The sequence below is a fragment of the Somniosus microcephalus genome, chromosome 2 (assembly GCF_052327205.1).
Source record: "Somniosus microcephalus isolate GS21.2 chromosome 2, FLI_Smic_1.0, whole genome shotgun sequence".
NCBI lineage: Eukaryota > Metazoa > Chordata > Chondrichthyes > Squaliformes > Somniosidae > Somniosus > Somniosus microcephalus.
The window spans coordinates 226667094-226683430 of record NC_140988.1 but is presented as its reverse complement, the minus strand read 5'-3'; the positions used below and the strand labels follow the sequence as shown (position 1 = coordinate 226683430).

General features: G+C 40.6%; 1 protein-coding gene across 2 annotated transcripts in view; it reads left to right on the top strand.

Moving 5' to 3' along the window:
• The window catches only part of commd8 (COMM domain containing 8), a 35494-nt gene extending 19832 nt beyond the window's left edge, over positions 1 to 15662 (top strand). Inside the window, exons 4-5 of one of the 2 annotated variants that reach the window (XM_085969684.1) lie at positions 1762 to 1917; positions 13330 to 15662. In XM_085969684.1, the coding sequence (XP_085825810.1) occupies positions 1762 to 1917; positions 13330 to 13350 (177 nt within the window). In that variant the 3' untranslated portion in view covers positions 13351 to 15662. The remainder of the gene's footprint in view (positions 1 to 1761; positions 1918 to 13329) is intronic. The other variant, XM_085969692.1, reaches the window with a different exon arrangement.
• Positions 15663 to 16337: the final 675 nt, after the last annotated feature.

Genomic DNA, 16337 nt, shown 5'->3' with positions numbered 1-16337 from the left:
GAAATGTATTATGGGAAGAATGTTGCTGGATGCATCATTAGAATTTAAAAGAAAGGCTTTGACTTTAATTGACTTGGGATAATAGGAGCTGAAAATATTGCTGTTGTGCTGAAAAGATGGAAAGGCAGCAGCTGTATTTCATAGATTCCATTTCTCCAGTGAACCAATAAAGTTTTTTTTGCAGAAAAAGTGCATTTTAAACACATTTATTTTGAAGATGCAGTAATGTACCTTGGTTTAGGGCTTCAATGAGCTGTGCAGCAGGAGGTTGATAATTGCAATCACAATTGATTGATCTTCCCCAGAAAAGCCAGGGAAGCTAATGTTGTCTGACAAATGGAAGGGAAAAGCCAGCATGGGGGCCAGGGAATATCTGAGTACTGAACAAATGAAGTTTGTAACCAGTTGAGCATATTCTTGAAGATACTTCAGCAGGGTTCAAATATTTATTTTTCGTTCTTCTTGGGCAGTCCCTCGGAACCGAGGATGATTTGCTTCCACACTAAAAATGAGTTCTCAGGTGACTGATGAGTCCAATGTGGGACCTACAGTCTCTGTCACAGGTGGGGCAGATGGTGGTTGAAGGGGCGGGTGGGTGGGGTGCTTGGGTTGACGTGCGCTCCTTCAGCTGTTTGCTCTTGGCTTCCGCTTGCTCCTGGCGAAGAGACTCGAGGTGTTCGGCGCCTTCCCGGATGCTTCTCTTCCACTTTGTGCAGTCTTGGGCCAGGGATTCCCTGGTGTCGGTGGGGATGTTGCATTTTTTCAAGGAGACTTTGAGGGTGTCCTTGAATGCATTTCCTCTGCCCACCTGGGGCTCTCTTGCCGTGTCAGAGCTCTGAGTAGAGCGCTTGTTTTGGGAGTCTCGTATCGGGCATGCGGACGATGTGACCCATTCATCGAAGCTGATCGAATGTGGTCGAAGCTTTGATGCTGGGGATGTTGGCCTGAGCGAGGACACTGACGTTGGTGCGCCTATCCTGCCAATGGATTTGCAGGATCTTGCAGAGGCAGCAAAGGTAGTACCTCTCCAGTGCATGGAGATGCCTGCTGTACATGGTCCATGTTTCTGAAGCATACAGGAGGGAGGATGACTAAGTCCAACGCCGCCTTCAGTGTGCCAGCGTAGGCTTTGGTCGTCTGAGGAAGAGTGTGTTTGAAGACCAGGACCTCAAACCCAGCACCAAGCTCATGGTCTACAGAGCAGTAGTGATACCCGCCCTCCTGTATGCTTCAGAGTGATTTTTCATTCACAAGTAGCTTAAGTGGACTGTAATAAAATCAAAAGCAACTTCTTTGTTTTTTCTTATTCAATTTTTAAATCTTAAACTAATGTGTACTTTAACACTAACATGATAGTAAAGCTGCTTGTTTTATTAAGTAGCAAAACAAATACAAGACACTTCCCATTTTGTAAGTTGGTATAATCTAGTTACAGTTATATAAGTGAATAGTCTAATATAGTGCTTCTTTGTTCCATTTTCACAAGGAATTGTATTCCATTTGTTCTTTTAGACTGCTGGAACTCTATTTAAATAGTCAATTAATTATACTGGTAAGTAGCTTGAGTACCGATGCATGCATACTGTATGAAGTGTTTTGGACATTTTGTACAGGAAGCAGAACATGGGAAGTCAACTGGTTTTCTTTCATGAGTACATGGACAATATGCAAACTGTATTCTAGATTCAATCCATTGACTAGAACCAAAGGGGAGGTTTAAACTTGAAGTTACAAAGTTCACCTAGAATTTTTTTATTACAGTTACCTCTGTCAAGTGATAAGATTGCTTTTCTTCAAACACCACTGCTGAACCTTGACCTTGATGTTAGGGAAAATGGAGGACTGAAGCCTGTTTCCATTGAGATGGATAAAGAAGAGCTGCAAACCCTAATTCACTCTCTGGAGGCAGCAAATAAGGTAGTTTTTATGTATTTGAGTCTGTATCTATATGCTGCCTAATAATTCTTGAATTTTTCTTCAACTTGCTGATATTCTGAAGGTGGCAACTCATGTTGAAGTCGAGGTACACAGGCACCAACAGATCTAATACCTCTCGCCATTTTTATGTGAATCTAGTAGCAAATGTTGGCAAGCTGTATTTCCAAGGGAGGAGATGCAGCACAACTGGGCCCAATTTTATTCTTGGCCAGTGGCCATACTTGCAATCTTTCCAGTGATGACCATTGGATAGCACTACAGAGAACAACTCTAGCTGCTCTTTTTAATTTTTTTTTTAAAACCCTCTATCGCCTTAAGGGGTTACTTAGTAATTGTTTTCAAAACTAGACAGTTTTTCTGTTGGTGTATGCTATTAAATTAGTTATTTTTCTGTTATCTGAATTTTTAATTATAGAAAAATTAGTAAATATTGATGAAATCCTCTCCCCCCCCCCCCCCCCCCCCCCCCCGCTTATAGCAGACGCATTCGTGCAAACGCGATTTTCTCATTATACGTGATGGCCAGTATAATGTGGTAAAACTGTGGATATGTTTTTATTGTGGAATCCAGGAAAATACCACTTCTCCCAAAATTCATTCTGTTTTTCCTGATTTTTGTCTCACTGGGACTCTTGGCTCTTTGTTGCTGCTGCTCTTCTGTGGGTTTGAATTATGCTGCATTTTGTGGGCAGGATCAGGAATTCCCACTGAGCATACACGCACTATAATGACAAGAATGTTGTTGTCACTCATCAGCAGCCACCGCTTTCTGAATCTCTACCTGAATGAACCTCCTTACTGCCGGACCTTTGACCTGACCAAGCACCCCCAGGCTCTGTAGCGCCTACCTCACCCTGGCCACGGTCATCAAGAAACTGGAGGATCGGAGAGCGGGACTTGTCATTCATTTAAACAACCCGAACACTTAATTAGGGCACTAAATTTTGGCTACTGGGATTATTGTGCATGAAGTGTTTTTGTTAAATATAAATATATTTTAGAAAAACATGCATCAGTTTTTCATGTGTACTTCACTCGTACAATATCACAGGCTTGATTCTGGAAACTGATCGATTCTGTTTATTTCTGCCTGAAATAAACTTAGCAAAGACGCTATAACCGGCGACTTTGAAATTGACTTTCATGCAAATGGCTAATGGTTATCGCTTTTTGGCCGATATAAGCGACTGCCTGTTTTAAACGTGGAAGTTAAATGGTGGGGACTATATTGCACATTATGGAATTGATGTTGGCTTCTCCAAGTACAGTGTTGGGTAAACTTGTATATGGTAATCGTTTAGGTCAAAAACTTCTTTAAATACATAACACTAAGTACTAGGGATTTTTATTGAGTTATTTCCAAATGTTTAGGAACATCTTCTGAAGTTTTACTTGTATCTCAAAACTTTTGTGTGTTTGGGGTGCGGAACGGAGGAATGGGCGAGGGTCAGAGGAGACTGGGATGGAGGAGCTGTGGAGAGGAGTGTGAAAAGACTTGAGGGAGCAGGCCTGAAAATCTTGTCAGCTGGTTTGTGGGGGGGGGGGCGACATTGGTTGGAGCCCAAAAAGTGCATCATCAGGAAGGGTGGGGCCTTCTCCACAGTAACCGATTTTAATTTTAAAATTTATTTGGCAAAGTTTTCTGGGTTATGAAAAGATTTTTATTGGCCATTTTATTAACCTGCATTGTAATTTTATCCTTTTAATCATTTGAAGAAACTACCAAACTGATTTCTACAGCAGTTTTCTGAAATTTGCCTCACAGTTGCCTACTACAAAATGATTGGAAACAATAAAAGAAAAATGTAGAAAATACACCATGTTCCATCAACATCTGAAAAGATAGGAGACCAGTTAATAGAGAGCTTTTTGTCAGTTGTGGAAAAATGAAATCAAGAAAGGCTGTTTATAGAACTAAAAGAAGCAAATCGAAGAGAACATCGTGTATAAGTACTGTTAAAATATGTCGTGTCTTAATTTCAAATACAATAACAATATACATCAGGTAGTGTCCATATCGGTTTGTTGATTCCAAATCAGTAATATCTGAAAATATTGGTTTGAAGTATCTGATAGCATGCAAAGGTGGCATGTGCTTTGACATAAGCTGTACTGTTACTATTCAAAGAAGTTGAATGCTGAATCTTCATCTAAAAAGTTTGTAAGAAATATTGTGCTTTTGAAAACCTTGACTATGTAAAGACTAGAGGAGCTATCTGTTGAAATAACTAACTTTGTGGCAAATATTCTTATCATCCTAGCTTTCTTGAATGCATATTATCATTCAGACTATAACCATGGCAAAAATTCTCATGGTTTAAATTATATCTTTTTAAATGAAGTACTATGGAAAAATTTGCAAAGTTTTCCTTTTCCTTCACCATTCTAGTATATAACTACAAGTGACTCTCTGGAGTATTCACAGAAACATTCTTTACAATAGCTTTGTTCGAAGTCTCAATTATGTTTAAGAGCCCTATCTAAAATTCTTAGAATGCAAGGTAATTTCTCCAGTTTAGATGTGTCAATTTTATCATGAAGCCACGACCCTATCGGTGAATGGCTCTTTAATGTAGATTAGGATTCAGATTGGAACTGATGCCACCTCTGAGGCCTGTGTAACAAAAATGAAGCAATTTAGCCTTTCCATTATATACTATGAGAATTGGTTAAAAATCAGCCTCACCCAGTCACTGTTTTGAAGATACTTATCAGCCTACCCCATTCAAATCAGTGAGTCTGTCTTGGGCTTTTGAAGAGGCAAGAGTCTGACTATAATCTCAAAACTTCCAAGAGTGTCTGTTAAACCAGCTACTTCTGTAGTTGGTGAAGGGGAAAAAAAGACAAAAGAGCTGTATATAGAAAAATTAATGAAAATTTAGCAAATTATTTTCTATTGGGAGCTAACTAAACTAAATTGCTGTAAAATATATTGGCCCAGATTTTACTGCCTAAATAAGTGATTTTAATGTACACACCATTATTGTGTAAAAATAAGCGTTGGTCCCTTAGAGGCTGAGACAGGAGAAATTATAATGGGGAATAATAAAATGGTGGAGACTTTAAACAAATATTTTGTGTCTGCCTTCACATTAGAAGACACAAAAAGCCTACCAAATATAGTGGGGAACCAAGGGGCTAATGAGAGTGAGGAACTTAAAGTAATTAATATCAGTAGGGGAAAAAGTACTTCAGAAACTAATGGAACTGAAAGCCGACAAATCCCCTGGATCTGATGGCCTACATCCTAGAGTTCAAAAAGAGGTGGCTGCAGAGATAGTGGATGCATTGGTTGTGATCTTCCAAAATTCCCTAGATTTTAGAACGCTCCCAGTGGATTTGAAGATAGCAAATGTAACCCAGCTATTCAAGAAAGGAGGGAGAGAGAAAACTGGGAGCTATAGGCCAGTTAGCCTGACTACAGTTGTCGGGGAAAATGCTGGAATCCATTATTAACGAAGTGGTAACGGCATTTAGAAAATCATATGATTTAGGCAGTGTCAGCATGGTTTTATGAAAGGGAAATAGTTTTTTTGAGGATGTAATTTAGGTTAGATAAAGGGGAACCAGTGGATGTAGTATATTTGAATTTCCAAAAGGCATTTGATAAGGTGCCACATTAAAGGTTGTTATGCAAGATAAAGGCTCATGGGGTTGGCAGTAATTTATTTGCATGGATAGAGGATTTGTTAACGGACAGAAAACAGCGCGGGGTAAACGGGTCATTTTCAGGTTGGCAGGCTGTAACTAGTGGGTTGCCGCAAGGATCAGTGCTGGGGCCTCAGCTATTTACGACTTATATTAATGACTTGGATGAAGGGACCAAGTGTAATGTATCCAAGTTTGCTAATGATACAAAGCTAGGTGGGAAAGTAAGCTGTGAGGAGGACACAAAGAGCCTGCAAAGGGATAGAGACAGGTTAAGTGAGTGAGCAATAAGGTGGCAGATGGAGTATAACGTGGGGAAATGTGAGATTATTCACATTGGTAGGAAGAATAGAAAAACAAAATATTTTTTTAGATAGTGAAAAACTATTTAATGTTGGTGTTCAGAGATTTAGATGTCCTCGTACAGGAAGCACACAGTTAGCATGCAGGTACAGCAAACAATTAGGAAGGCAAATGGCATGTTGGTCTTTATTGCTGGGTGGTTGGAGTACAAGAGTAAGGAAGTTTTGCTACAATTGTACAGGCCTTTGGTGAGACCACACCTGGAGTACTGTGCACATTTTTTTGTCGACTTATCTGAGGAAGGATATACTTGCCTTCGAGGCGATGCAACGAAGGTTCACTAGATTGATTCCTGGGATGAGAGGGCTGTCCTATGAGGAGAGATTGAGTAGATTGGGCCGATACACTTGAGTTTAGAAGAATGAGGGGTAATCTCATTGAAACATATAAGATTCTGAGGGAGGTTGACAGGGTAGATGCCGAGAGGTTGTTTCCCCTGGCTGGAGAGCCTAGAACTTTGGGGCATAGCCTCAGGATAAGGAGTCAACCATTTAAGACACAGATGAGGAGGAATTTCTTCACTCAGAATTGTAAGTCTTTGGAATTCTCTACCCCAAAGGGCTTTGGATGCTGAGTCTTTGAGTATATTCAAGGCTGAGATAGATAGATTTTGGACTTTAGGGGAATCAAGGGATATGGAGAACGGGTGGGGTGGATTTGAAGTCGAAGATCAGCCATGATCTTATTGAATTGCGGAGCAGACTTGAGGGGCCATATGGTCTGCTCCTAGTTCTTATGTAAATCGTCCAGCAACTTGTGGCGAGGAAGAGATACCCCGTGAATTGCAAATCGCCACAAGTTGCTGGATGATTTGTGCCTCTCCACCATTAGCCTCGGGAAAATGGCAACTTGCTATCAACTTCCCCGTGTGTTTCAAGAAATTGCTGCATTTGCACATTAATTGCCAATTCAACTTGCCGCAGAAAGTGAGGGCTACAACCTAACATCGCAAGTATCTTTTTAATGACCAGATTTATGTTCCTGCAATGCCACTCAACCTCCCCAGCCCAGAAAGGGAACAATTGAAACTGAAGTCTCGTTCCTACAGGTAGTAAATCGTTCTTAGAGATTTAAAAAATGTAAAATTAAAAAAATATTCTGTCTCTCGTCCTCTCTCATTCCAATCTTTCTTTCCCTCTTGCTTCCAATTGCTTTTATCACTTAGTCTTTTCTGAACCGTGAGTGCTGGCTGAGAGACGTTGATGATTTGGAGACTTAAATTAACATTAGTAGAAAATTTGTCATTAACCTATTCAGCACGAACTCTATGGCCGCGATTTTGCTGACCTCGGTGGGTCCGTGGCGGGCGTTGTCGGTGGTGAGTCCCAACCCCACTGCTGGCTTCATCCCACGCTGAAATGAATTTCCCTTGATTGGGCTTGTTAAGCCTGCCCAGCGCGTTTCCCGGCCAATTAAAGGAAGCGGGTCTGGTGATGTCATTTGATGACGCGTCATCAGCTGGTTTCCTTAAATGGACCATGTCCAAATTTATTTTGACATTGTGCTGTCCGTGTTTTACAGCATTGAGGTGCTGCAAACACTGACGGTGACTGCACAAAGGCTCTCCCATGACTCCCTCCATATGCTTATGGAGGGAGTCACAGCATGCAGGGAGGTCCTCGTCCCTTCCCATAGGCAGAAGAGACCTCGCCAGGAGATCAACACAGCCTGGTTGCACACTGCAGAGAAGGGCACAAGCAGGGATGCTGTCAGGAGGACCTGGGTGCAGTGCTGCAAACATTTCAATAATCTCAGTAGATCACAAAACATTAGTACAAAGCCACACTCAACCTCATCCTGCTGTGCCTCTCATCACATCCGCCTTCCCTACCCTACTCCTGCACATTCTTACTCACACCAACTTACCTTGCACCTCCACCCATCCCCCTCTCTATCTACATTATCGCATCCCAATCTCACTAGCCACCCCTCACACTCGCCCTCATCCTAGTGCAATCATACCAACTAACAACACACAAGGGTAGGCACTTGGGTGTTTTATGCAATGTTCATGTGAAGTTTCTGTTAATGCGGTGTCAAACATTGAAATCTTTATTTTCAGCACTGTGTTCTTGGACAGATTTGTGTGCACCTTTGGAAGTGGCTTAGTAAGTTGCAGTGAATGGTGAGACATAACGGTACCCTCCGCAATGGGATGAGTGTGAAAAGAATGGCATGGTAGGGATGCTTTATGGTGTAGTTGTGGGGTGGTGCCAACCTGGCGCATCATGTGGCAGCCAGGGTGTACAGCGTCAAGTGAAGTAAATCTGGCCATCCAATGGCAGCCCAGGCAGCAGTGTGGTTGGGTGCTGATGTCCTGTGCAGAATCAGTTGAATGCAGAGAAGGTTGGTGCTGCTGGTGTTGGGGCTGATCGTGATGGAATTCTGAGGACCAAGGTGAGAGTATAAAGGGCATTCTGCTGATGGAATAGATGGCAGGTGAAGTAGAGATGACCGACGCGATCCGTCAATGGTGAGAGGTAATGAGGTCAGACTGGATGGAGACTTGTGTAAAGACTTGCAGCATGGTGAATCTGTTGTGGAAATGCAGTGAGGAACAACTTGTGGCTGAGGGAAGATATGTCTGTAAGGTGGGAGCTTTTACTTTACATTTGAAGCTGTCAACTCCACAGCTGATTCAATGGCCTCTGAACTCTCACCTCACCTTGACAGATGTGGTCCACGACCAGCGTAGGCAAGTTGTCAAATGCAAAAGGTAAGCTGAAAATCATTCTTTAGTGGCTCTGAATAAGTTGCTAATTACCTGAATTGGGTCCCCTGCCGCTGCGAGTCGGGTCTGCTCAGCGCTGATAGACTCGACATTGGGAAAGGCACGTGCTGGCGGGTTCACAGCGGGGTCCCGACCCGCTGTGGGCGAAAAAAATACACTTGCCCATCCGACCCTGTCACCGATCGTGCCCGCTGACCCTCTGCAAAATTTCAGTCTAAATTAATTTGGTTGTTCTACAGGTTCAGGAAATAACAAAAGAAGTACTGTAGTTGTGATGCTGAGTTACTCCCTTAAAATTATTCTATTCACATTCTCTTTTTGGATCCCTTGGTAGAATGCAGAAAAGTTACAGACTCTTTGGACTCTCTGAATTATGCTTTTGGAGATGCCAGCCAGAGCTGCACAAAAGCAGCCTGCATGACTGGCTTGTGTTTCTTTCTCTTCCCCATGACAAATAATACAGTTTTGTATCTTGGACTCGTGTCCACTAAGAATTTGCCTAGACTCCTATCTTTTAGGATGCTTTGTCAACAGACAGGAGACATTAATTCCATCCGTTTAGGCTAGATTCAGACTTGAGTGGCAGAGATGAAAGTACATTGGTATAACCCACTGCATTCCTCTGCCATCACAATTCCTCTCTTGACTATCCACTTTTTTTCTTCTATACATTTTTTGTGGAACAATTGATGTTCAAACCAGGTGATTCATTATGTTTTACTAACATTTTAGTTATAAATTTGGGATTGTTATAAGCATTTATTTTTTACCATGTTGCTTTGCCTGGACTATGTCACGGTGTGCCAGTCATTTTCACCATTTAGACTTTGCGATATTCAAGTGGATATGCTTTTGATTAAGACCACAGCATCGTATCTGAGAGACTGAGCTCTGTTGATTTTACAAATATTGATTGTATGTCTGAAATATTATCCAACAACTGGTTGTGGCTGGTATTAAAGATGCACTGATGACAAAACTCATTTAGAAACTGTCTTCGATGCTCTGCAAAATGCTTGAGATCAGTGAGCTGAAAAAAACAAGTTTGAATCACATTGCTACTGCATTAATAATTTGTCAGTCTGCTATCTGTTACTAATTGCATCTGGCACATGTGGATCTTCCAGTGGGAAAAGTGAGCCTGTTATATAAATACTGCACGTATGTGTTCCTGTCAGTCCAACTTGTGTGACGTCAATCCTAACCTATCTTTAGGTTGCTGCACAGCCATAATTTTCTCAGACACGTGTAGAGTCTCTAGTTAAGAAAGCAGGGATTCTGTAATTATATAGAATTGTTTTAAATCAAAAATTCAGAAATGTATTAATTCTTCATTAGTTCTGTACTGTATTACTGATTTAGTATGATCAATAAAAGACATGGGGAAAAATTCTATTGCATTTGCCTTGAGGCAAAATATATACTGTATTTGCATCACTTATTTTTAAAAATTATTGTGACAAAACCAAATAAAGAAAAGACTTGCATTTATATAGCGCCTTTCACGACCATTGGACGTCTCAAAGCGCTTTACAGCCAATGAAGTACTTTTGGATTGTAGTCACTGTTGTAATGTGGGAGATGTGGCAGCCAATTTGCACACAGCAAGCTCCCACAAACAGCAATGTGATAATGACCAGATAATCTGGTTTTAGTGATGTTGATTGAGGGATAAATATTGGCCAGGACATTGAGGATAACTCCCCTGCTCCTCTTCGAATTCCTCAGCAGAGGCATTATTACACCTGGAAATGTTTCCAAATTTCTGCCTCTTGTAAAAGAAATACGGATTTTGCTTTGACTGAAACAGCAACCATTTTGAACTGGATAGAGGATTTAAAATATTTCTCAGCAGAGACATTAGTTTTCACACTAAATTGAGTCATACCATTTGAATAAACTGAAAACCGGGACCAACTTAAGTATGGGATGCTTCACGAGAAGTCAACTTTTCATGTGACCAATAAAGTTCAAGCAGAAGTCCAGTAATTCAAGCAAAATCCATATTTCTTTTACAGGAGACAGATTTGGAAGCATTTCCAGGTGTAATATTCCTCAGCAGAGACCTAGTTTTCACACTAAATGGACCTGTCAAGTGTGCAGAATACTGTATCTTCATCAATTACCATAAATGGAAACCAGGTCTGTTTCAGTCTTATAGGTGCCAGCCTCGGCTCAGTGGTAGCGCACTCGCCTCTGAATCAGAAAGACGTGGGTTCAAGCCCCACTCCGGAACTTGAGCACATAATCTTGGCTAACATTCCAGTAAAGTACTGTACTGAGGGAGTGCTGGATGAGATGTTAAACTGGGGTCCTGTCAAGTGGATGTAAAAGATCTTCTACAGGAAACTCTTTTTTACCCGGGACCGGCGTGGTGCCGGTTTATCAAAAAGTCCGGATTACAGAGAGGTATAGTAAAAGGTACGAGAGCTCCGTACATCGCAACAAATCCAGGCTTCCCTGTTGCTTAGCAACAGGTGCAGGAACCCCGGTTGCACAGCCACCGATCTAGGAACAGCCACTAATGAAGTAAAACTTACCTGAACCTACTGCTGAATTTTGCCAGTTAACAGATTTCCGGTTATTTAGGTGCCAGTAAATCGAGAGTTTCCTGTAACACTCTTCAAAAAATAGCAGGGGAGTTATCCCGGTGTCCTGGCCAACATTTATTCCTCAACCAACACCATTAAAACAGCATAATTGATCATTTATCTCATGGCTGTTTGTGAGACCTGGCTGTGTGCAAATTAACACTTGCATTTCCCTACATACGCTTTGAATGTAATTCATTGGCTGTGCAGCGTTTGGGGGGGCATCCTGAGGTCGCAAAAGGCGCTATATAAATGCAAGTTCTTAATATATCTCAATTTAAATGGTTGGCGTGAATGCAGAAGTATGATATTGAGAAAACAGGAATGCATATTGCTACTGACGGATTAGAACCAGTTAACAGAAAAGTTTCTTTCAACAACTAATTAGCAGTTTGGTTTTATTATTACCAGGGGCAAGCTAATTAACTTGAAATATATACAAGTTTAGCGCAACACCCAACTAAGCAGTGAGCACTGCCTTGTGAATTAATTGTTTTCATAGGTAGGGTCTAAAGCAGTTGCTGAAATCGGTAAGATTTAAAATGGGATAAAATGCTGAAAATCTTCAATGACCTCTCCAGTTCTCGAGTGCAAGAACTTCCCACATGGAAGAAGGAGATGAAGTGCAGCATAATTGTTGCACGCCTTGAAGGGGTTGCTTTGGAGTCAGAACCTTTGTTGTCAATCCCTTGTGAAGGATTTTTTTTTTAAGGATGAAATTCCAGAAATGAATTTGTAAATTGTACAGTGCAAGTCTGTTCCTTCCTGATATCAGAAAATCAAATCTTTAGGTTATCTCTGAACTCTTTACCTGGTAAGATTCTTGTTTATTTTTAATGTTTAAGTCATAATACTTCACAAATTGCTAGTAATATCTGTCTGTGAATTACACTCTTTATTTTACTTGTCATCCTTCTTTTCTGTTACCTGACTTTTCTGTTAGCCTCTGCAAGCCCTTTCAGGTATCAGTTGCCACACATGAAAACCAGCACCAGGGATATGTTTGCTTTGTAATTTTTGGAGAAGCTATTTTAACTCTTCTACAGTGAGATTAATGCACTCTTGTTGGAGAGTAATATTCATCGCATAGTATGGAAGTTATTTTATAATGTAATCTACCTTCTACTATGAGTTAACTGGAGAATATTAGGAACACAAAATGTGTATGTGTAATAATTTCAAATTAAAATGATTTAAATACAGAACAATAGGTAGGGAAATTCAAATATTTGCACTGTTTTTAAAAGAAAAAAACTGAACAAAAGCAACATTTAATGTTTTTTTTTTATTCATTCATGGGATGTGGGCATCGTTGGCAAGGCCAGCATTTATTGCCTATCCCTAGTTGTCCTTGAGAAGGTGGTGGTGAGCCGCCGCCTTGAACTGCTGCAGTCCGTGGGGTGAAGGTACTCCCACAGTGCTGTTAGGTAGGGAGTTCCAGGATTTTGACCAAGCGACGATGAAGGAACGATGATATATTTCCAAGTCAGGATGGTGTGTGACAGGAAGGGGAATGTAATTGCGTTTGATATTGAGTCTTTAGGAAATATAGGAAAGAGATCTAGGGTGAATTGCACTCAGATTTTTATTGGTCTAGCTGAGGTCCCTACAAGTGCTGTTCTGTAGCTGGCCAATATGGGGTTCAGTTTATCAATGGTAAATTGATGGTCCTTCATTTAGGAGAGGTACCAAGTAAAATGCAGGCAGCTGTGGATGAGATCAGGTATTTGCCATGTGGGGAATCTTATCCACACACAAACTAGTTGCAGTGCCACCAACTAAACTCAGTAAAGTGTTTCAGCAATCAATTTAAAACACATTTGTCAGTATTTCCTGCCATGGTACACTTGAAGACACAAAAGTAATGAATGTGACAAAAAAACTTCACTTATGTATAAGCATGAACAGCTATCATATTGGTAAGCTTTCTAAACAAATAGAAATATGATGGTTGCTGAATGTGTATGCAACATGTTGATGTATTTCTTAAAATGGAAACTGTTTAGCACACATTCAGTTATATCTCTGCCTTAAATTTACCAAATTCTGTCTTGACAGGTTGTTCTACAAATAAAATGACTGGAGTGGCGTTTATTTCTGTAACATTTCCAATAGAGACTTGGAGCTTTGTGCTGTTAGAGGTAAAAGAAGAGTGTAATTACACCATCAAGATTCCATGAATAAGTAAAGAAGTTAAGTCAAGCCTGGAGAACTATCAGAAACTTGATGATAAACCCTCTTTGTTCTTTACTTTTTGACACTGAGTTAAGGATGTTGGATGTGCACAGTATTTGATTTAATAACTAGTCACAATAATTGAAATATACTGTACTGAAGCCTTTGTTTTGTTGCCTGAGTGATGATCTGTAGCTGGTTTATATATTCATTACTTGATTCAAGAAGGCCCCAAGAAAAAGCTTTATCTGAGAAATAACTTTATTTCTAAAGTTGTGGTCAGATTTCTCTCCTGATTGTTCACATGAATTTTACAACTCAATTTTCTGGATAGGAAGGACAAACTGCAATTTCTAGTCCATCTGTAGCACTTTTAGTGTATTACCCAGTAATCATTTCAATTGGCACAGCCCTCGCAACTAGTTGTGAATTAATTATCTTTTGCGAGGGGATGGAGAAATGGAAAAATATCTTGCAAAACTTTGTGTATACATTGCGCACTCATTCTTCCATTTTGTAAAATATTTAACATTCTTTTTACCTAGACATTTTAAGCTAATTGTTTCATATTGCTAGATATTTTGCAGTCCTTCTAAATATTCTGTTATTGTGAACTATTATGATCGTAGACTTAGAAGCAACTGCTACCTTCATGTTACTGTAAGGGATGCAGTGTACCCCCAGTCTGAGAAGTCATGGCCTGCTGGTGGCCCAAGACTACGGGCAGGGGCAGTGTTGGGGAAAGTGGGATTCTTTTTTAGGAAGTCAGTGGCCGCAGATACATGTTAAAATCCGCTGATTCAAACTTCCCAAACTCCAGTAGTGCCTATGAGCTATCTGGAGGATGTAAAATCCTGAACTACCTGATTTTGTTGCGGGCTCTCCTGCTGCTGTTAATTGGCTTGCTGAAGAGTCCCCTTCAGGTACTCTCCCTGATGTAGCAGCTGCTGCTTCCCATGGCTCTCCTATATTCAATTCACCAAAGGACCCCACAGCGCCATCTTACTGAACTTGCTGTGCTGCACCAACTCCAGTGTTCTACTTTTTCATATGTGAGAAACCACTGAATTCAGATGACTATGGAAACCTGTATAAATGTTTTCAATCAAGGGTTGTTTGAATAAAGTGAGTGGGGACCATGAAGAAAGTACAACTAGGGAGGTGGATGATAAATCTGGTGGGAAAAGGAGAACATTTGGGGAATCTTGCTCCCTTAATGCCCAATCTACAATACAAAACCATGACTCATGGAGGAAATTCTAACATTGAAGTCAAAATTTGTTTCAATCAATGAACCTAGATCTCTCTAGATAAAACCACATGTTGATGTCTGGGTGTATTAATGAAATGGGAGTAATGAGTATAGTAAGTTCAAATAAAGCAGCGCACTCTGTAGTTATAGGTGTGATTTAAAAAAAAATTTTTTTTAAGGATTTGAAATCCTATTTTCTCCTCTGGCTGAGGGGCGATGGGGAATTTTACTCTTGGGTCTTTGTCAGTCCTGCTCTAAACAGGTGCCTAAGACTGACTCCATCTCACATTTATTTTTTCCCCCCTTTTAGCAGTGTAACTGTGATTAGGAACCTAATGAAGTGGGAATCTGTGTCCCACCACTTTGTAGTACTACTCTGCTGGATGGCATAGCTCTATCAGATCCTTTGTTTGCCCACAATTATTCTCTCCTGACTGGTCAAACTGTATCGATAAAGCTCTGCCTCTGATAAGTTTTGTTTGAATCGAACAGAACATACTCATTTTGGAAGGTCTGCCCTACAAGCCAGAGCTCAGTTCTTGCATAAGGGACTTTCTCTGCCTTGTCCTTGTGGCACTCGTAATAGTCTCCTAAGATATGCAGAGAAACCAAAAATGGACATTATCAACTTACCACGGTCTAATTCATCCTTCACATAGAGGCATCCTCTACACCACAGACTCAACCTTGTCTTTCCCCTTGGCCCCTTGTAAGGGAATCTGTAGAATTCAGTCGCGCTTCTATATTTTTTTTCTTTTTGAGAATTTAGTTAAAATGCACTGATTGCCTGCACGGCCTTCCTCTTGATGGACTTGTTCTAATGTTGTAATGTTACATGTGCCTTAAACTGATGTCACCATTACATGACAAGAACTGTTTCAAGCGAGTTTCTATGGTATGTGGCGAATGTCTTTGAAATATGGAGACTACCCAGTTCCTGATAATTTTTTTAAAAAAATAAAAATTTTTTTAAAAAAATTGGTCCACGTGCATTGCATAGCAAGCTTGTTGCCAATATTTGTCATCCTGTTCAATAAATGTAAATTAAACTGGAAACTTGAGATCACTTTCAAAATCATTTGAACTTTTATCTCTCATTGCTGCTTTATATTGTTAGGCGGCTGGGGGAAATATTGAGTAAAACTTCCTTTCCATATTGCTAAAGATACAAACATTTGAAAAAGACCATCTGCTACATCTAGCTTAACCCAGCCAGACATGGTGCATCATCAACCCTTTCTACCATTTTCTTTCCCCCTCCCCCACCTCATGTATTCTCTTGGGAGAAGCAAAAGCCCTCTTTTTTTAATGTTTTAAGATATGCAAATCTTTCTTTGAGCCTGATTTAAATCTGAAAATGTTATTCCCCTCCTGAACACGTTGACTCCCACATTTAGGTACAGTTACCATTCAACATCTAGTATCTCACCTAAGTGGCTATTATTCATGTGTAAGGTATGACTGCCGAGGTTGTTTGACTGCAGGGGTCATGACAGCCAAGCCTGATCCTGCCTAGCAGGGATTGCTAATTAATAATCAAGCACAGGAGCCCTGCCAGTTTTGCCCTACCAAACAGCATCCCTACTGCTACCTCTGCTGAGATCAGCTAACTCAACGCCGACTGGGAATCGAATCTGGG